Here is a 20,735-nt window from a genome sequence, read left to right on the forward strand (position 1 = left end):
TCATGTCTGTCAGCATCTACATCAGTTTGAAGGATTTCTCCTTTTAAAACAGCTCAAAAAGCATTTGAGATCCATCCATGTCCCAATAGATAACAATCTCTGCTAAGAGCCATAACGTTCAAAGGCCTAAGCCAAGATTCAATTATCTCTTTAGTTAAATGTACTTATGGAGGTAATTCATTTTTTCTTCAGTTCGGACGGTTGCTATGGCGGCCAAACCAATACAGATACAGAGATAATCATTCAAGTGAAAGGGAAGGCTTCATTCACTGTTCAACCGCTTCAGACACTAAAATTAAGGAAAGAGCCTAACTGTCACAAAGGAAAGTTTCCAAAATTAATATATTTCAGTAAGTCTAACTGTTAATGGCAGGTTCCATTGTGACAACTTTCCCCATGTGGTGTGAAATGACATGTGACCCGCCCAACTGGAATTGAATCATCTTCACAAGAAGATCGCAAAGCTTTTCCAACATTTATCCTTGTCAGTTCTCAGATAAGAGCATTAAAATGAGTTCTGGCATATGAGTTCTTATCATGGGACATTGGTTTTAGTGTTGACCTCATAAGACCTCACAGATCAGGATTTGATGTCAGTAGTTTAGAGTTGTATTTTTATTCTCATCCTTCCAAACCTCCTTTAATTTAAGGCAAAGAGCCAAGCCTAACAGTCCCACAGTGCAGCAGATGAGAGAAAGTTATCATCTGGCCATAAAATGTAGCCTATAAATCTGGTCTATATGGCTGCTCTTCAATTACCCCAGACAAGCTTGAAATTACCCTCATGTCAACCTGTTAGCACCTGATCCAATCCAGAGGTGGAGACATTTGCAGCGCCAGTGATAATGAGTATCATTGTCTCTGTCTCCCCACATCAAACGGAAACTTCACCTTTAGCTCTTTAATCGTCATGTGCGGCGTTCATGGCACTAGTTAACGCAAAGCCCCATCTCTTCAGAAAGAGTTATTTTCATAGGACCGACATGAACCTGGAGAGACTAAAATATTTAGGATGATTCCAATGGATATCGGTTCCAGTCTCTTTTGTTGCTCTGAAAGGCCGCAACAAATGGACGCTGAAGGTACATTGACCGCAGCCGCTCAGAGCAAAATAGTAGTGTAAAGCTGATAGCGGCTCAACAATAGTGCTAGATGAGTGTCTCTTTAGCGTTAAGAGGGCCCAGTCACAGTAAGGACAGATCTCATCAGCTGATACATCTGAAGTGAAAGCACTTTCTTCATGTATGTTGCACAGATATGCGTTTATCCACTCTCCATCATCTTTCTTGAAACGTTTTGATGAAGAGCAAGATGCAGATGCACTTGAGTGATAACCAGTGCATCATTGTGCTCTTATCTTGAACATAAAGCAAGTCAAGTCAACCAGTGTATTTTAATAACTGGTAAGATATTTGACGGGGTAACTGCAAGCAGTTTTCAATGATGAATTAGGTTTATGAGTGTGTTTGCTTTGTTCTAAATCCTTTTTAAATAGCATTACCCTATTGAAAAAAAAAGCATATGCTGGTTAGGTATGTTTTGAAGCATGGCAGCTGGTTTGAGCTTGTTTAAGCTTGTCCTTAGTTGGTCATGAATTAGTTTAAGCTGGTCCTGAGCTGGTTATAAGCTGGTTATGAGCTGGTCCTGAGTTTAGCTGGTCCTAAACTAGCACATAACCAGTTTAAACCAACTCAAACCAGCTGTCATACTTCAAAGCATACCTAACCATGCTGTTTTTTTCAACATGGCTGCTAAGACAAACATCACTATCACTGTTTCTCATAGGGCTAAGCTGTGGTCACATTAGTGGATTTTCTGTCAAATTTTGTAAAGAAAAGTGTCTACTGTCCATTGTTGATTGTTGCACGATTTGAAGTTGCAGTCACGTTGCAGTCACGTTTTGCAAACAAATTCCAGTTTGTTTGCTGTTACTTTTCTATCAGACTTACCATTTTTTTCTTTTTGCCCTGGCAGATAATAAAACATCTGAAAAAGAAATTGTTTACTTAGCTCAAATCCAGATATTCTGAAGTGTGAATGCATTTTACCCATCAGATCATGCATTGGAGTGAAGTCATCGTGTGTAAATATCAGAGAACTGTGATATTTGAAAACACATGAAGACCATCTTTTCTGTTTGCTTAGTACATCGACTCATGTGTGACCTGTACCGTTCCTCCTGCTGAAGGGACATCAGGTCAGATAGCCTGTTTCACTGAAGCAGCATATGTGCACAGAATTAGACAGCAGCCACAGAATTAGACCTGTGTTATGAGCATGAATTTATGTTTCAGTATAAAGCTGATGTATAAATCAACATAGCTCTAACAGCACTGAGCATTAATCAGCTTCATTTTCCCAGTATCATTGCTAGGCCTTACTTACATTTTAACAGATTTTAATCTGTTTAAAGCTATCATATGGCTTCAAAATGGATCATTCAACCAAAAATGAAAACTCTGTCATCATTTACTTACCTTCAAGTTGTTTCAAACCTGTTCTGTTGAGCAAAAAAGAATATGTTTGGTTACCAACATTCTTCAAAATATCTTCTTTTGTGCTTAGCTAAAGAAAGAAACTCATACAAGTTTGGAACGAGTGCGTAAATGATGACATAACTATCCTAAATATAGCAGTAAGAACCATCTTTATGCTACATTCTGGTGCTTTGTTATCTTTTATTGAGCAATTACTAAAATCTTTTTGGTTCAAACTAAGAAATGTTGTTCCAACAATATTAATCCAGGAACATGTCCTACTTGGCAAAATCACAGTAAGATAAGGAAGAGAGTAAAGACGGATTAAAAAAATGGAGAAGTGAAGACTGCAGGGCTTTCTGGCCATCTTTCATTGGCAGTGATGGATGGACATGTCTCCTGCTGAGGACTGATGGTCATAGAGTGGAGCTGAGAGACATTTATTATTCCCTGATTCTGTTACAAGTCTCCATCCCAGATGTTCCTTCTGTCCTCCAGCCTAAATGACAAGATCTCATACAATCAATTATAGTTAGATACAAAATCTGATCTGTGGGCTGAAGGTGGTTAATAAATATGTTTGTTTACAGGCCACCTCCACAAGAGGGCAGACTGTTGGAGGTGATTTCTGTTGAAGATGTCTATGTGTGCCAGCGTTCGCAGGTATGTATGTGAGTGTGTATGGCACTTTCATCCTTATAACATGCCCCACACAGAGCATTTGCTGAGGTTGGCAGTTTGTCAGTGCCATTGCTTAAGGCTCTGTAGCACCCAACGTAGAACTATTAAAAATAACGAGCTTTCCCTCACCATGGCAACCAAATAACTCCTCATCATAGCAGAGCACACAATAGTTTTTACAAGAGCTTTTAATTTCAAACCCATCCAGTGAAAATTCCCATTGGAAAGCACCTTGGCATTTTCATATGCAAAACATTATGTTACAATTGTAGATGATACATGAAAAGAGCATCAAGAGACTGTGGTTATGAAATGAAGGGGAAAAAACAGCACGGCTAAAATCATGTGAGCTCAATTGATTGTGTGTTTATTTCAGTTGGCCGAGTCCCCCTCTGAAATGTTAAAACACTGGAAACATTGCCTCCAACAATTGCTGTCGATCTCTGTTGCCTGTCAGTTGTTGATAATTTAGCTAGTGGTTTCCACAGATCAATATGTTTGCCCTGCGGAGTGACACCAAACAGATTTGTGTACCATGTTCCTGCCATCGTAGAGAAAATTTAGGACACTGGGATGTAGGAGTGAATCTCATATTACAGCCCAAAATCAAAAGGAAGAATTACAAAATTATATTTTGCGGAAGTAATGGGTATATATATTTGCAATTATTATTAAAATTATTTTTTTCTTATGCTCACCAAGGCTGAATTTATTTGATTAGAAATATAATAAAAACAGAAATATTGTAAAATATTATTTCAGTTTAAAATAACTGTTTTCTATTGTAATATATTTTACAATGCAATTTATTTCTGTGATGAAAAGCTTAATTTTCAGCAACCATAACTATAGTCAGAGAGCTGCTCACATATGCAGCACATTTTTTTTTCTGGATTCTTTGAAGAATAAAACATTCAAAAGGACAACATTTTTTTTAATTTAAATTCTTTTTTTATTTTAATATTTTTTTAATTTATAAAGTGTCATTGTGTCCATACAGGATGATGATGATGATAATGATGATGATGATAATACGATTTTTTTTCTTCGGAATTTCAGTAATGAGAATTACAGAAGAAAATGTGCTAACTGAACTCAAGATTATATTAAGTGAAAGGGTTTGTTTTATGTATGCAAAATATAATTTCTTATTATTTCTTTTGATTTTGGGGTGAGATATGACCCAGACATTTCTTTGTGAGATTCAACTGTGAAATTCATCACATTACTCCAGTATTGCTTTGATGATTTGTTAACTTTAGTGCTCGCTTTAAGCCAAGCTTCACAAATCTCATAAAGCTAAAAAAGAGGAGAGGACGCTGGGGTCTCAATGTCAACAACCGAATTCTTGTGAAAGCAAGACAGAGAGCATTGTTTTTCAATTCCAAACAATTTAACATTCAGACCCAAATGGAGACTGCACTTGCTCATCGGTTGCTTACCACAGCTGACATTGAAGTATAAACAACATACCCCTTCCGGACAGATTTAAATAGTGACCACCATAGCTGAGGCACACAAAACACACTGCTCTCTGAGGCCAGAACAGCGTGAAACATTTTCTGGATGTGGTAGCAGCTGGAATGCCAGAATGTAATTATTTAAGTTGACTGGAAAAGGAACATTACGACCCAGTCCCTTAATCAATCCTTTTATTCTGGCCTTTCAGGGCTTGATATTGTAATTTAAAGGTCTACTTTGATTATTAGTGTTTTGAGGCCATGACAAAGATAAAGGATGAGATACATAAAGGATATAAACAAAGTCAGATTCAGAAAAAGAGATAGGCTCTCATTCATAAGTAACATAAACACCCTTAAGGCCTCTAAACTCCTTCAAACAAGTGCTCACCCTGTGTTTTTATAAACTTTCCTCTACAAGTCCAAGCCCGATGGACCAAAGATATTGAGCACCGGCAGGTCTAGCATCTGCAAAGCTGGTCTTCAAGTACTGACGAAACAAAATCACTGGCTAAAGAACATTTTCTTTAAATAACTGTATTTTCCCTTCTTTTTAATGTTTTGGTACAATATTATGTTTTAACCCAATTGCAAGTGCAGTTTACTATTCAGTTTCACAGCCCCTTTCAATACCAACGTGCTGACTTTGGATTCATTAAGCAAAGCTTTTCTGCACAGTTACTGTCATCTGGTGGTCAAAATGAAGACGCTCATCTAATATGAACCAATAAAACAAACCAAAACAAAAAACAAAAACTGAAATGCAGTTTAGGACTGAGTAAAATAGTTGTGCACTTAAACGCACAGGAGTGACCCTAAAAAATATTTCTTATCAAAAGTTTTTTTTTTTTCGCGTAGACTAGCGAATGCGTACAGTAGTTATTTGCGTGTGACATAAATGCCATCATCAGGAGAGTATGCAAGCACTACTTCCTGATTTTTTACACACATTTAATGGAACCAATAGGGACTTCAGTATGCACATATCAATGTAGGCTTTACACAATTTGGAACACAGTCTGGTAGAAACTGTTCAGTGTGCCATCCGCTCCACTGATGACAGTCGCCATAACATATTCAGATACTTAAAAGCTGCAAAAGAACAATTCCTTCAGATTACAGCTAAATTAAAGATTGTGTCATATTCCAGCAAATGTGCAAAAACAGCCTTGACCCACTGTGATAAATTGCAGGAAATCAGGAATGTAACATATCTCACCAGTTAAGTTTTCTTTGCAAATTCACTAGATTTGCATTACCTTATAGTCTAAGGAGGTGATTCATATAAAGCGTAAGAAGTTGAATGATACACATAAGTGTGTTTTCTCTGCTTATGTTGTAATGTGACTGTAGGTCTGCTGGGTTCTTGGTGTTGTGTGAAGCTCTGATGTTCTCCTGCTGCTTCACAGCACATTTATAAGCTTCATGTTCCTGTAATATGATCTGGGTGGGTCTCACGTGCAGTTAAAGACACTCAGGTAAATGAGATGGGAAACATATTTACAATTTTTGTCATCTACGTAAAAGTGAATGAAGACAGAAACAAAGTATATTACTATTTCTACCCCAAAAACAAATTGTTGCATCATTATTTAGGTATCCAAACAGCACACTGTTAGGCTAAATTTGGCAGCAGCCAGTCGCCTGATTGAAATTTTTTTCACATTGAAAATGCCCATTTATGCCCTTCTGTATGCAAGAGCGCTGCAGGTTTTGCTGGACTACTGAACTGAAGACATTTGAGGCCTTTTTTTCTCGATAAATGTATTACTTATTTTGTGGAGATATAAACACATAATAATATATACATAGCGCCATTATGCAGGTTATGAACTTCAGTTAAGCTGCTTGAATGAAATGAATGAGTTTTCATTAAATAAATAAACAAACAAACAAATTAAAATATTATGCAATGTTATTAAAATATTATGTAACATTAAATTGTATCATTTTTGTATTATTCATTATTTAAGATTATAAAATAATTATAATTCTAATATTATATGTGTGTGTGTGTGTGTGTGTTTAGTCAATAACAATAAATTACAACTTAAGCATTTCCTTGAAACTGTACATATTATACATTTACCTTTTTTATTATTATTTATTTTGTAATGTTATGATATAATTAGTAATAGTAGTAGTAGTAAGAGTGCCACCATTAGATCCAGGTGAGTGTAAATATGTCAATGTACATTTATAAATTTTTAGACACTTTTAAAGTTAAAAACTTTGAATAATTTAGAATTTTTACCATTGTTTTTTATGATATTAATAATAATATTATATATATATATATATATATATATATATATATATATATATATATATATAATATATATACACACACACACACACACACACACACACACATAACACTATAATTAAATGAATAACACACACACACACACATATATATATATATATATATATATATATATATAGTTAATTTAATAATCAAACTAGTTAAAATAGTTAATGATAAATACATATTGCCTTGGCATCATTTAGCAATTTTTAGATACTCTTAATTTTCAAAAATATGAATTATTTGTATTTTTTAATTATTATTATTTATTTTCAAAATGTGTGCATTTGCCTTTTCCCCAAATTGACATTAATTGTAAAATCTGATTGTGTTTGCTATTATTATTATTATTATTATTATTATATTTATTTATTTGTTTTATCTTATTTATTTATTTATTTTAAAGTATGCATTTGTGTTTTCTTTAAATGATACAAAAGAACATTTGTTAGTGTAAGATACTGGTGCATTAGTGGTGAAAGCTCAAGGTGTGGGAGCTAAACCTGATGGAGTAGATCAGGGTTCAAAGCACTGCTTGTTCTCTATTATAGATCAGTAGTTCAAACCCCCACCCCCCACCATTGCAAAGCTGAATGAGGTTGAGAATATTTGCATTTGTGTATTTTTAAAAGTTATTTAGATTTAGCCTTAGTTAGAAGGTTCTACAATCAAGAGATTTGATCCAAATCAGTCACATACAGATTATCATTAATAACTTTATTAATTTTACATGTTGTGACAGTCCGGTGTGCATTGCCCAAACTCCCCCTCCCCCCGTATTTGGAAGATGGTTGATTCCCTAAGTGGTTTCATCACCTACCCCTGGCTTCCCTATCGTCCTGTCATTTAAAAGGAGACATTCTACTAACATGAGGTGGCTCCATCTTTTGGTTCATTTTGTTGTTCTTACTCTTTTCCTTTGTTACATTTGCACATGGGCTACAGTACATCATTCATACACCTTCCTCTACATTACTGATTCTACTGACGTTACCAGTAGCACTCGTTTGTTTCATTTTCTGTTTTGCTAATAAATCTTGAGTTATTTTGGATATCTGCATGTGTCCCTTTCTTTGTTGCAGCCTTTTGGAGCCTGAGGTCGTAACAAATTTCAAACTGAAACTGATAATGCTGTTTCACAGATACACAACTTGTAAATAGCAATATGTTGATTCAAATAAACTTTTATATTGTTACTGGACACTAGTCCAACACATCAGCCTGAAAGTTTCTATTAATCCTGAAGACCTTGATTTGCTGCTTCAACTGTTTTTAATCAGGGTTGGGGCTAAAATCAGGAAAGTAGATGATATCCCTTTATGAGTTTTTCCCATTCTCCTGCTTTTTAACGAATTAATGCAGTTACAATTATTGTCCATGAATTAATGGAGATTAACACACACATTAACACATTGATCTGGTGATTCTGGTCTTATGCATGTGCCTGTTATCCATCCATCCATCCATCCATCCATTCTCCAAACCACGTCTTCTATGTATGAGGGGATGCTCTCCGAACCATCTGAGAATCATTTCCACCAGCCAATTTTACTTTGGTTTAATCTGTATATTAAATGTTGTGATGTTTGATTTTGTAGGTGTGAAGAAGCCAGAGTCTCACTCCTCCATCTATAGCCTCATGATCATCCAGAGCTCCAGACAGACTCACATCCTCCTCATCAGTGACGCAGAGGACGATTCAGTCCAGCTTTACTAAATGCTGCTCGATTCTGCAAACACAACAACACAAAGTCATTGTCTAATTGTGAACAAACATCATACATAAAATCAAATAAACATCTACTTCAGCTATAGACAAAATAAAAGTTTTTTTTTTATGTGTTTACATTATGAGTTGAGTTTACATTATGCGAGTTAAACAACACAACATTTGATCTGACTTAACACATTAGTTGAAAGCTGATCTGGATCATTTAACAAACCTTTTTTTTTTCTAACATGGACAATGACCCAACCTCTGAAGCAACTTTGAGTCCGTTGGTAATAAAATATGGCTTTTAAGGTAAGAACAGATGTGCAGTTTTTCATCCGCTCCACCAAGCGGCATCATCGGGCTTCAGTTTAGTTTGACAGCTTCGGATGCTTGACAACATGACTCTTGATAACAGTGGCAACAACACGTGCAGACTGATTTAAGTATAAATTCTGCAGATGACAGCTCAGTTACAGACCTACATAGCCAGTTAACAGCACACATTTCAACCCATAAACAAACCAAACTGACAAACGCTGTGATAAAGCGCAGGAATGGAAGATGTCACGCGACTCACCTGTAAGTCTCCTTCTGTTCCAGTGTATTTACCTTATTAAATCACCACCACACGTCTAGCAGCACTTAATTATTGTAAGTAATTTAAATGTTTGTTAATGCATAGTTCCGATTCAGAGCTCCTCTTTCAGGTTATTCAGACTTTGTTTACTTGTTGAACAAATGAATCAGCAGCTTTACATTTATAATCAGTGAATGAATCTTCATCTGATATTCAGATTATTGAGCGCAATTATAAGTAATCGTAGTTGTGTCTCTTCTGTTGTAGTAGTCTTACTGTAGACTGATGTGAGTCAGTCAGTGTGTGAAGCGCTGATGTTCTGCTGCTCCATGGTTTAAAGTTAGTAGAGCAGCAGTGCTTTGCTTCTAATACAAACCATCATATATTCAGTCCTTGTGTAGGGAAAAAAAAAGGACTTTTTGTAGTACTTTTGTAAAGGAACGTCTCATTTTTAATATCAGCTGAACCATAGTATTATTGATACATAATTTTTTAGTTAATGTAGACTTTAGACTGACTGTAATATGCTGTATGGCAGTATGGAGTGATGCCAGTTTATTCATGTCTTTGCCCTACAGAATAAGGGATGTTTGGACAGTTACACTCAACCAACAGAAGCATGTGGACAGACATTGACTGTAATGATGGACATCTGTTCATGCACAGGTAATGTTTATAATGTGTCAGTTTGTGCTGTTTTGCTTGTTCTGTAAATGTGTAGGTTACTATCATTTTCTTTCGCTTTCAAATTCTGATTCATTGGCCACTGTAAATAATAAGTGCAGTAAATGATAAAACTATTTGTACTACAAACCAATCTGTTTAAAATAACGCTCCTTTACATTTCACCAGAACTCATTTTGCAATACGGCGGTAAGCTATTGTCTGTGAATGTGTAGTACATTAGCCGCTATAGGTAAATAAATAACTATAGGAATAAATTGCAGTAAATTGTAAAACTATTTGCACTACAAACCATTTCCCCTAATCTTTTTTTAATGCATGCGTCATCTTACATGGCAATGTTTTTAGGAATTCAGTTTTTGTACTTAATTTATATTTATTAACTTTTATTTAATTTAAAAAAATAATAATAATTGATTTTTAGATATTCCATATTGAACAGTAGTTTGAATGAAACTGATTGATACAGCATTACAGAAGTATAATAGAGTCTGCAGTGTTGTATAAATATCCAACACTAATATATTTTTATATTTTTATTACATGTTTTTAGTCTTGATATGCAGTATGTCTGATCATGTCTGTATTTCTGTCTTGTCTCTCCAGAATGAGTGGTATCTTGGTTGTAAACTGGTCCGGCTGAAGCAGAGCTCTGGGACGTGTGGACAGACATTGACTGTATTGATGGACATCTGCTCATGGACAGGTAATGTATCTAATGTATGAATGTGTGTTCTAGTGCACTAAACATGTAGGTTACCATCATCTTCTTTCTGAAGGGCCTTCCTTTGAAAAGCAAATGATGGTAACCTAAGTAGGTGGGGAAGGGACGGGGGATGAGAGTTTTTAATGCAGCTTTAATTTTTTTTTTTTTTTTTTTTTTGTCTGTCCAAAAGCATAACCGCTGCTGGTCACAGTGCTGGAAGCTCCAGGGGGAGACCGTAATGATATCCCCCTTCTTTGGGCGCGCCTTCACACACACTCCACCATTCACTCATATCGCAGAGACCTGGCTGGGATTGAACCAGCAACCTCTGAACCGTGAGGCAGCGCTCTTACCTGTGAGCCACAGGTGTATTGTTGAACCACCAGAAGGAACTTATATTTGACTGTTTACCTGTGATTTCCCAATAAAGAAGTTAAAGTAAACTGGGTCTGTGATTTTTGGAGATGGGTTTTGAACCCATGTCTCCATTGCAAGCTCATGCTCAGAGAATGTGTGTTTATCCACTTACCCATCATGGATTCCTCGTTGTTTCTTGGCGTTTGAGTGACTTTGTTGTCTGAGATCAACGTAAAGTAAGCAGTAGTGGGATTTGAACTCCGAGCTCCCGGATTACAATGCAAAGTTTTATCTTCTGAGCCACTGAGTCTGTGGAGCTAAAGCACCACAGGAGGACGAAACCAGTTTAAGTTCATTAGACTCGATTGTAATTCACAAAAATCACCACACGAGGGCGAAACCAGTTTAAGATCATTAGACTCGATTGTAATTCACAAAAATCACCACAGGAGGGCGACACCAGTTTAGGATCATTAGACTCGATTGTAATTCACAAAAATCACCACAGCATGTCTTATGAGTCTGCTCTGAACCGAGTCTAATGAACGCCCTCCTGTGGTTTTTTTTGTGCATTGCTATTTTAGGTCAATGTTTGTATATGATTTTGTTCTGTCCTCTTCTACTAAAATAAACTGGTAAGCAAAAAAAAAAAAAAGTCAGAGGACCTAAGTCCTGTGGTGATTATTGTGAATTACAGCGCTGCAGATTGAGTCTAATGAACTTTTGGCAGGAATTTGTTCTGTTTTCTCTGTTCTTGTTAAAATATAATTTTTTTGTTGTTGTTGTTAAATCAACAATTTCTCAGGAAATCAGATTGACAGAAACTAAAGTGCAGCTTTGCCTTCCGCTCCACTAGGCGGCACAAGCGGGTTTCACCTTCAGTCTGACACCTCCGGCTGCTTAACGACAACATGACGCTTGATGACAGTCACAACAACAACACGCGCCGATCCTGCAGGAGACAGCTGTTAAGTTTAACAACATGTTTTTCAGCTAATCTGCAAATAAAACCGACACACGCTCTGATAAACGCTGGATTCGAGTGTGACGCGACTCGCCTGTAAGTAACTTTCCGCATAAAGCGAATCTCTTGTTAAATGACTTGCACGCGCTGTAGAGCAAACGAATCGTTAACGTTAGTTGTTGCGTTTCGTTTATAACCTCTGAACGTATCGCCCTGATATTAACATTGTAAAGTATAATAATGAGGATTCTCGCTGGTTGTCTCTGTTGATCCTGCAGCAGGTGTTGTGTGAAGCTCTGATGATTCTAGTTCTGACTGTCATAATAAGAGCACAGACATTAAAATGCGGTTTTATTTTTTTTTTATATATAAAAATGTGTCGCAAAAAATGAAATGCATGATGCAATAAATTAAATTTGATGTCATTTTACAGGCAGTGAGTGAACACTGAATCATTTGCTCGCAGTGTTTCTAGAATCCTGTTCTCAGGTTTTGTAGATCAGGGATTCTTCTGGATGGGAAGATTGTATTTTATGATTCAGCATTTCCATTGTAGGTTTTTTTTTTTTTTTTGAGCCTGCAAGAAAGTAATTTAATTAATAACATCATCAGAACTAAACCGAAACGAACAGTAGTTTGAATGAAACTGATTGATACAGCATTACAGAACAGACTGCAGTGTTGTATAAATATCCAACATTAATATATTTATCTATTTTTATTACATGTTTTTAGTCTTGATATGCAGTATGTCTGATAATGGCTGTATTTCTGTCTTGTCTCTCCAGAATGAGTGGTATCTTGGTTGTAAACTGGTCCGGCTGAAGCAGAGCTCTGGGACGTGTGGACAGACATTGACTGTAATGATGGACATCTGCTCATGGACAGGTAGTAATGTATCTAATGTATGAATGTGTGTTCTAGTGCACTAAACATGTAGGTTACCATCATTTTCTTTTTGAAGGGCCTCCCCTTTGAAAAGCAAATGATGGTAACCTAAGTAGGTGGGGAAGGGACGGGGGATGAGAGTTTTTATGCAGCTTTAATTTTTTTTTTGTCTGTCCAAAAGCATAACCGCTGCTGGTCACAGTGCCGGAAGCTCCAGGGGGAGACCGTAATGATATCCCCCTTCTTTGGGCGCGCCTTCACACACACTCCACCATTCACTCATATCGCAGAGACCTGGCTGGGATTGAACCAGCAACCTCTGAACCGTGAGGCAGTGCTCTTACCTGTGAGCCACAGGTCTCTTGTCTGAACATGTGAAGGAACTTATATTTGACTGTTTACCTGTGATTTCCCAATAAAGAAGTTAAAGTAAACTGGGTCTGTGATTTTTGGAGGTGGGTTTTGAACCCATGTCTCCATCGCAGGTTCACCCTCAGAGAATGTGTGTTTATCCACTTACCCATCATGGATTCCTTGTTTTTTTTTGGCGTTTGAGTGACTTTGTTGTCTGAGATCAATTTAAAGTAAGCAGTAGTGGGATTTGAACTCAGATCTCCCGGATTACAACACAAAGCTTTATCAACTGAACCACTGAGTCTGTGGAGCTGAATCACCACACGAGGGCGAAACCAGTTTAAGATCATTAGACTTGATTGTAATTCACAAAAATCACCACAGGAGGGCGAAACCAGTTTAAGATCATTAGACTTGATTGTAATTCACAAAAATCACCACACGAGGGCGAAACCAGTTTAAGATCATTAGACTCGATTGTAATTCACAAAAATCACCACAGGAGGGCGAAACCAGTTTAAGATCATTAGACTCGATTGTAATTCACAAAAATCACCACAGGAGGGCGAAACCAGTTTAAATTCATTAGACTCGATTGTAATTCACAAAAATCACCACAGGAGGGCGAAACCAGTTTAAGATCATTAGACTCGATTGTAATTCACAAAAATCACCACACGAGGGCGAAACCAGTTTAAGATCATTAGACTCGATTGTAATTCACAAAAATCACCACAGGAGGGCGACACCAGTTTAAATTCAATAGACTCGATTGTAATTCACAAAAATCACCACAGGAGGGCGACACCAGTTTAGGATCATTAGACTCGATTGTAATTCACAAAAATCACCACAGGAGGGCGACACCAGTTAAGGATCATTAGACTCGATTGTAATTCACAAAAATAGCCACAGGAGGGCGACACCAGATTAAATTCATTAGACTTGATTGTAATTCACAAAAATCACCACAGGAGGGCGAAACCAGTTTAAATTCATTAGACTCGATTGTAATTCACAAAAATCACCACAGGAGGGCGACACCAGTTTAGGATCATTAGACTCGATTGTAATTCAGAAAAATAGCCACAGGAAGGCGACACCAGTTTAAATTAACCAAACCCAATTAAAACCCACAAAAATCACCACACGAGGACGAAACCAGTTTAAGTTCATTAGACTCGATTGTAATTCACAAAAATCACCACAGCATGTCTTATGAGTCTGCTCTGAACCGAGTCTAATGAACGCCCTCCTGTGTTTTTTTTTTGTGCATTGCTATTTTAGGTCAATGTTTGTATATGATTTTGTTCTGTCCTCTTCTACTAAAATAAACTGGTAAGCAAAAAAAAAGTCAGAGGACCTAAAGCAGGCCCTCCTGTGGTGATTTTTGTGAATTACACCGCTGCAAACTGAATCTAATGAACTTGAAGAGGAATTTGTTCTGTTCTGTTCTTGTTAAAATATATATATATTTTTTTTTGTTTAAATCAACAATTTCTCAGGAAATCAGATTGACAGAACCTAAAGTGCAGCTTTGCCTCCGCTCCACTAGGCGGCACAAGCGGGTTTCAGCTTCAGTCTGACACCTCCGGCTGCTTGACAACATGACGCTTGATGACAGTCACAACAACAACACGCGCCGATCCTACAGAAGACAGCTGTTAATGTCAGTTTAACAACATCTTTTTCAGCTAATCTGCAAATAAAACCGACACACGCTCTGATAAACGCTGGATTCGAGTGTGACGCGACTCGCCTGTAAGTAACTTTCCGCATAAAGCGAATCTCTTGTTAAATGACTTGCACGCGCTGTAGAGCAAACGAATCGGTAACGTTAGTTGTTGCGTTTCGTTTATAACCTCTGAACGTATCGCCCTGATATTAACATTGTAAAGTATAATAATGAGGATTCTCGCTGGTTGTCTCTGTTGATCCTGCAGCAGGTGTTGTGTGAAGCTCTGATGATTCTAGATCTGACTGTCATAATAAGAGCACAGCCATTAAAATGCTGTTTTATTTATTATAAAAATGTGTCGCAAAAAATGAAATGCATGATGCAATAAATTAAATTTGATGTCATTTTACAGGCAGTGAGTGAACACTGAATCATTTGCTCGCAGTGTTTCTAGAATCCTGTTCTCAGGTTTTGTAGATCAGGGATTCTTCTGGATGGGAAGATTGTCTTTTATGATTCAGCATTTCCATTGAAGTTTTTTTTTTTTTTTTTTTTTTGGAGCCTGCAAGAAAGTAATTTAATTAATAACATCATCAGAACTAAACCGAAACGAACAGTAGTTTGAATGAAACTGATTGATACAGCATTACAGAAGTATAATAGAGTCTGCAGTGTTGTATAAATATCCAACACTAATATATTTTTATATTTTTATTACATGTTTTTAGTCTTGATATGCAGTATGTCTGATAATGGCTGTATTTCTGTCTTGTCTCTCCAGAATGAGTGGTATCTTGGTTGTAAACTGGTCCGGCTGAAGCAGAGCTCTGGGACGTGTGGACAGACATTGACTGTAATGATGGACATCTGCTCATGGACAGGTAATGTATCTAATGTATGAATGTGTGTTCTAGTGCACTAAACATGTAGGTTACCATCATTTTCTTTTTGAAGGGCCTCCCCTTTGAAAAGCAAATGATGGTAACCTAAGTAGGTGGGGAAGGGACGGGGGATGAGCGTTTTTAATGCAGCTTTAAAAAATTTTTTTTCGTCTGTCCAAAAGCATAACCGCTGCTGGTCACAGTGGCGGAAGCTCCAGGGGGAGACCGTAATGATATCCCCCTTCTTTGGGCGCGCCTTCACACACACTCCACCATTCACTCATATCACAGAGACCTGGCTGGGATTGAACCAGCAACCTCTGAACCATGAGGCAGCGCTCTTACCTGTGAGCCACAGGTCTCTTGTTGAACCACTGGAAGGAACTTATATTTGACTGTTTACCTGTGATTTCCCAATAAAGAAGTTAAAGTAAACTGGGTCTGTGATTTTTGGAGGTGGGTTTTGAACCCATGTCTCCATCGCAGGTTCACCCTCAGAGAATGTGTGTTTATCCACTTACCCATCATGGATTCCTTGTTGTTTTTTGGCGTTTGAGTGACTTTGGTGTCTGAGATCAACGTAAAGTAAGCAGTAGTGGGAATTGAACTCCGATCTCCTGGAGTAAAACACAAAGCTTTATCAACTGAGCCACTGAGTCTGTGGAGTTGAGAGGAGTTTCGGGCAGAGTTTTATAGAGCGCTTTATATTATATAAAGAAAAACTCTGCTTTTTTTGGGTTTTGAACACCATCTCAATCGCAGTTTTAGCTCAAATACAGTGTTTAACCACTGAACTACTGTGGCGTTCACAGAAGACTTGTCCATTTAGAGAACAGCATTCAATTTAATAAGAATAAGTAACCAACTTGGGATTTGAACTCAGGTCTCCCAGACAAAAATACAATACTTTATCTCTTGAACCATTGAGTCTGGTGAGCTAAAAAATCGTTTAGGTGGATTTTTTTTTGAGTGTTGTGTATTAAATGAAGGAAACCATCGAGTTTTTGTATTTTGAACCCATGTCTCAGTCGCAGCATTATCTCAAATGACATGCATTTAACCACTACACAATTGTGGCTTTAATGACAGCAACATCCATTTAGAGAGCTTCATTTGATTTAATGAGAACAGTTTAAAGTAAACACTTGTGGGACTCGAACTTGGGTCTCTCAGACAGAACTATTACACATCATCTTCTGAGGGTTTGTTCAGTATTTTATATTAAGGTTTTAGCGAGAGCTTTGTTTAAAATAATGAAAAGCCTTAATAAGTGTGTGATATAAACCCATGTCCTAACTATAACTGTATCTAAATAGCATATCTAACCACTACAACATTGCGGTTTCAACATGCAACAGGGACATTTAGAAAACCTTGTTCAATTTAATGACTAAAATTTAACATAAGCAATAGTGGCATTTGAACTCAGAACGCCAAGATTAAAAAAAACTTTATCAACATATGAAAGTCACAGTTATCCTCTAAGTTTGCAATTACTTGTTTTGGGGTGTTTTTCATGAGTTTTCACAGGTCAAGATGCTGAAAATACCTGACCATTCAGAAATGAGTCATAAGTAACATATTCTCTCAAATGAGATCAAATATTCAGATCTGTTTTTGACAAGACACACAGTATGTCAAATGTCAGTTATGTGTTTAAATGCATGAAGCGGAAATATTCAATTACAGAAACAACCAAACAATCATGAGATTTGTCAATAAGATTTTTATTAAATCTTTGCATGTACATCTTCAAGGCCTATCGAGAGTTCCAGATAGATCGCTCACATCCTCCTCATCAGTAACACTGGCACAGAAGATCCTCTTCTTTATGACAGGTAGTCCTTGTAGTCATTTACGTAATATGGAACAAAACAGCCCTTATATTTGACGTTACCAAAGATCCAGATTATTTAGTCTGTAAACATTTTTAATCACTGTCACTGAATCAACTATGAAAGATTACTCTTCATTATCTCTCCGAGACACACAGTAGCGTAGCAGGATGCATCCAGGTCAAAGGTTAGTGATAGACTGGTTGTGCAAGTCTCGTCTGACTGACCCTGCTGCTCCTCTGTGGCTTGCAAGCTGTAACTGATATTCTGTGGCTTTGCGAGTAGGGGGCGATAACATCCCGGGACATTGAGTTTAAGGGGAGTCACTCTAAAACGGCATGGCCCCAAGCCATCCTGAGCCAGTCGGTCTTGATACCACTGGCCCAACAAGTTTTCAGGGTATTTGACACTATTTCCTGGCATTGGAAGAATTACCTAGAAGCAATTCAGCAGAAACATTATAAGGGACTGAAGGACAAAGTCAAAAAAAACAAAAAAATACAAAATAAAACATACACTAGAAAAAAAAACCCATCCTACTGAAAAAAACTTCATCCTTCTCCTCCTCAGAGGTCACAACATGGACCTACAACACAGAAATAAAGCGTCTATAAATGAAATATTTTCTAACTATATATAATTGATGTTTTCATACAGATAGATATGCCCCATATATACTAGTTTTCAATCATAAATACTTTAAAGAAATTACTGCAACTGAAATGACTACAAATAAAATATTTTAGTAAACAAACTTTTTCAACAATTAAAAAAAAAAAATGTTTTAAATCGGTACCTACATACTGTAGTCCATAACTTTTTTTTTTTCTCCAGAGCACTTAACCAAGTTGCTCACCTGTGGAGTGTTCAGTTCCTCTGTGGTGTCTTTGAGTCCCTTTTCAGATCCAGCCCAAACCAGATCTCCCTGGACAGGCTTAAAGCCCAGTTTCTGGAGCCGGTAGCTGGCTGCTTCGTTCCACACTCTGCTACAGTAAGAGTGGAGGTAGAAGACCCTCATGCTGTGGGGTAAACTGAGCCAGCCACGTATGCAACCCTCCTGTCCGCTGCCGTATCTGTGAAGCGCACGGAGCATAAGCCGCTCTCTGGCTTTGTAAGCTGGCATGAGAGCCAAGCTCTCCTTGGCATTCCCTGAAGAAAGAGATATGGAAAATGTTAGTTGTTCTTGCATGTATAGGAACTGTATGCAAAGAAAGTCAAATGGGTTTTGAACGACATGAAGAATCAGCACACGATGACCTCATTTGCATTTTTTGGTGCACAAGCTTCACTATGAGAGAAATCCCAGCACACACCAGTGAGAAGAAAATGACGTTTTGCCTTGTTCTGGAGATCTTCACCATCCTCTGGAGTAAAGAACAGCTTAACAGAAGCCTCCTACTCAAAATACAAAGGCTTTAGGGCTTTTTAACAAAAGCAACAAATGCAACAAATAAAGACATTAAATAGAAATAAATGATATGAACTGGTACCATTTTCTCCTTCAAGAGCGCAAGTCCTACTTGGTCTGCTTGGACACATGATCCACTTCCAAACCGTTGGGGACCATAATAATTTACAAAGCCTCTGTTCTGTTTAAACAAAATAATTTTTTGTAGCTGTGTGTGTCTATGCCATTTATTCATTAAATGCTGGTGAACATATATTTACCTTCACATTTTCCACGGCCTCTTTCACAAGCTGCTGCAGTCCTGTAAGTCCATGTTTTTCATGAGGCTTCAGGTCTCTGATGACAAGATCAAAGTGATTTCCCTGGAGCCTGCCGAGTTTAAGCGGTTCAGACACAGGACGGACACGAGAGATCTGCATTCCCCTCCGCTCAAACTCTGAGACTTTGTCCAGCAACCTGCCAATAGAATTGTGAAATATATCTACTATATTTGCAATTTAAAAAAAAAAAAAAATTGGCCACAAATTTCCACTTACTACTTAGATAATTAGATTCAAGAAAAGAGAAAAAATAAATATTGAGAAAAGACCGAACATCAGATAATGGGGTAATTAGTTAATGGTCTGTTTACCACTCTGGAGAGATCTTTTTCACCACCATGGCCTGGTAGGTGATGGCTCGCTTGTCTTTGATTCCTGCGTAGGTAAAATCAGAAGGAAGCACTCCGAGTACAGCAGCCATATAGCTGATGGCCTCCAAAGTCTCCAAGTTTTCCTTTCTCAGTGTGAAAGCTGAGGGGAAAATAAGTTTAGGCATTTTAGGCAGGTTTCCATAGACTATCAGCTTTACATGATGATATGAAATGTCTTCTCTGCTCACCTGTGTATAATGTCACCTCCTCTTGAGAATCTGCTGTCGTTCTCTTTTTGGGTTGCTTGCTTCTCTCTCTTAGTCTCGCTGTAATGGAAGTCTTCTGCTGGTCTGTGAAGCTCTTGGTTTCCACAAGCTTTCCAAACCGCCTGCTAACAAAATGGTGAACTGAAGTGCGGTGCTCCTTGCTATCATCTGGCAGGAAAGTGTACGCAGAACCAGGTACTTTAGCATCGATGAACCTGAAGAACTCCTCAGCTTCTCCCTCAGAGGCTAAACTGGCGAGCTCCTTGAAGTCTGGGTCCTCTCTGACCCGAATTTCTGATTGGTTGGTCACAGTCTGGAGGAAGGGGAAGTTGTATCGTACTGCTCTATGGACAACAGCTCTCAGGTGTTTATCAGGATAAGTACCCAATGACAGTTCCACATGTTCTTGCTCACCTACTCTCACTTTGTTAGTGAATTGTTCCAACTCTTTGTTCACATCTGGACCCAAGATTATATTTAGATCAAAGCAATCCTGATTTAAAATGTCAGTTTCATCTGGTTTAGACTGCTTTAATTTATCATCCCTTTTGGTAGCCTGACTTGGTTGAGAAGGACTTTTTGTAAGTTCTTCTTGAACATTAGAACTGTTAACAAGCTGTCCATTTATGTCTATCTCAATAACCACAAAGTCTTGGGGTGAATTTTATAGTCCCATGGAAACCTTCATGGTCTGATATAAAGCAGGAGAGACTGAGCCTCTCCATTCTTAGGTCCTAAACAAAAATACACTTAGCAATTAAGTCACTCAATCATTTTATTATTTTAGCGATTTGTTAACTTGAACAGACATGTAATGCAAAAAATATAATAAAATGTAAACAAGGGGAATTTATCGTGTTAACATT

The 20,735-nt window shown here is 37.5% G+C and overlaps 1 protein-coding gene and 3 long non-coding RNA genes across 4 annotated transcripts in view; 3 read left to right on the plus strand and 1 right to left on the minus strand.

The window, feature by feature from the left end:
* The window catches only part of LOC109067246, a 55,027-nt gene extending 43,407 nt beyond the window's left edge, over positions 1-11,620 (plus strand). The window contains exons 5-9 of the long non-coding RNA XR_002013786.2: positions 3,068-3,140; positions 8,525-9,219; positions 9,796-9,883; positions 10,508-10,607; positions 10,798-11,620. This is a non-coding gene — a long non-coding RNA (uncharacterized LOC109067246). The remainder of the gene's footprint in view (positions 1-3,067; positions 3,141-8,524; positions 9,220-9,795; positions 9,884-10,507; positions 10,608-10,797) is intronic.
* Positions 11,621-11,847: 227 nt separating this feature from the next.
* LOC122139841 lies at positions 11,848-13,250 on the plus strand. Its single transcript, XR_006156605.1, has 3 exons — positions 11,848-12,024; positions 12,717-12,816; positions 12,998-13,250. It is a non-coding gene; the product is annotated as an uncharacterized LOC122139841 (long non-coding RNA).
* A 1,419-nt stretch (positions 13,251-14,669) lies between these two features.
* On the plus strand, positions 14,670-16,164 carry LOC109067268. The gene is made up of 3 exons (XR_006156607.1): positions 14,670-14,931; positions 15,630-15,729; positions 15,912-16,164. It is a non-coding gene; the product is annotated as an uncharacterized LOC109067268 (long non-coding RNA).
* A 1,276-nt stretch (positions 16,165-17,440) lies between these two features.
* On the minus strand, positions 17,441-20,609 carry LOC109067281 (pseudouridine synthase 7 like). The gene is given in 9 exon segments (XM_042739898.1): positions 17,441-18,001; positions 18,099-18,150; positions 18,421-18,713; positions 18,878-18,959; positions 19,055-19,153; positions 19,233-19,428; positions 19,604-19,763; positions 19,852-20,534; positions 20,536-20,609. Coding segments are annotated over 9 exon segments (1,944 nt in total). The 5' UTR covers positions 20,595-20,609; the 3' UTR covers positions 17,441-17,681.
* Positions 20,610-20,735: the final 126 nt, after the last annotated feature.

The sequence above is a fragment of the Cyprinus carpio genome, chromosome A4 (genome assembly GCF_018340385.1).
Source record: "Cyprinus carpio isolate SPL01 chromosome A4, ASM1834038v1, whole genome shotgun sequence".
NCBI lineage: Eukaryota > Metazoa > Chordata > Actinopteri > Cypriniformes > Cyprinidae > Cyprinus > Cyprinus carpio.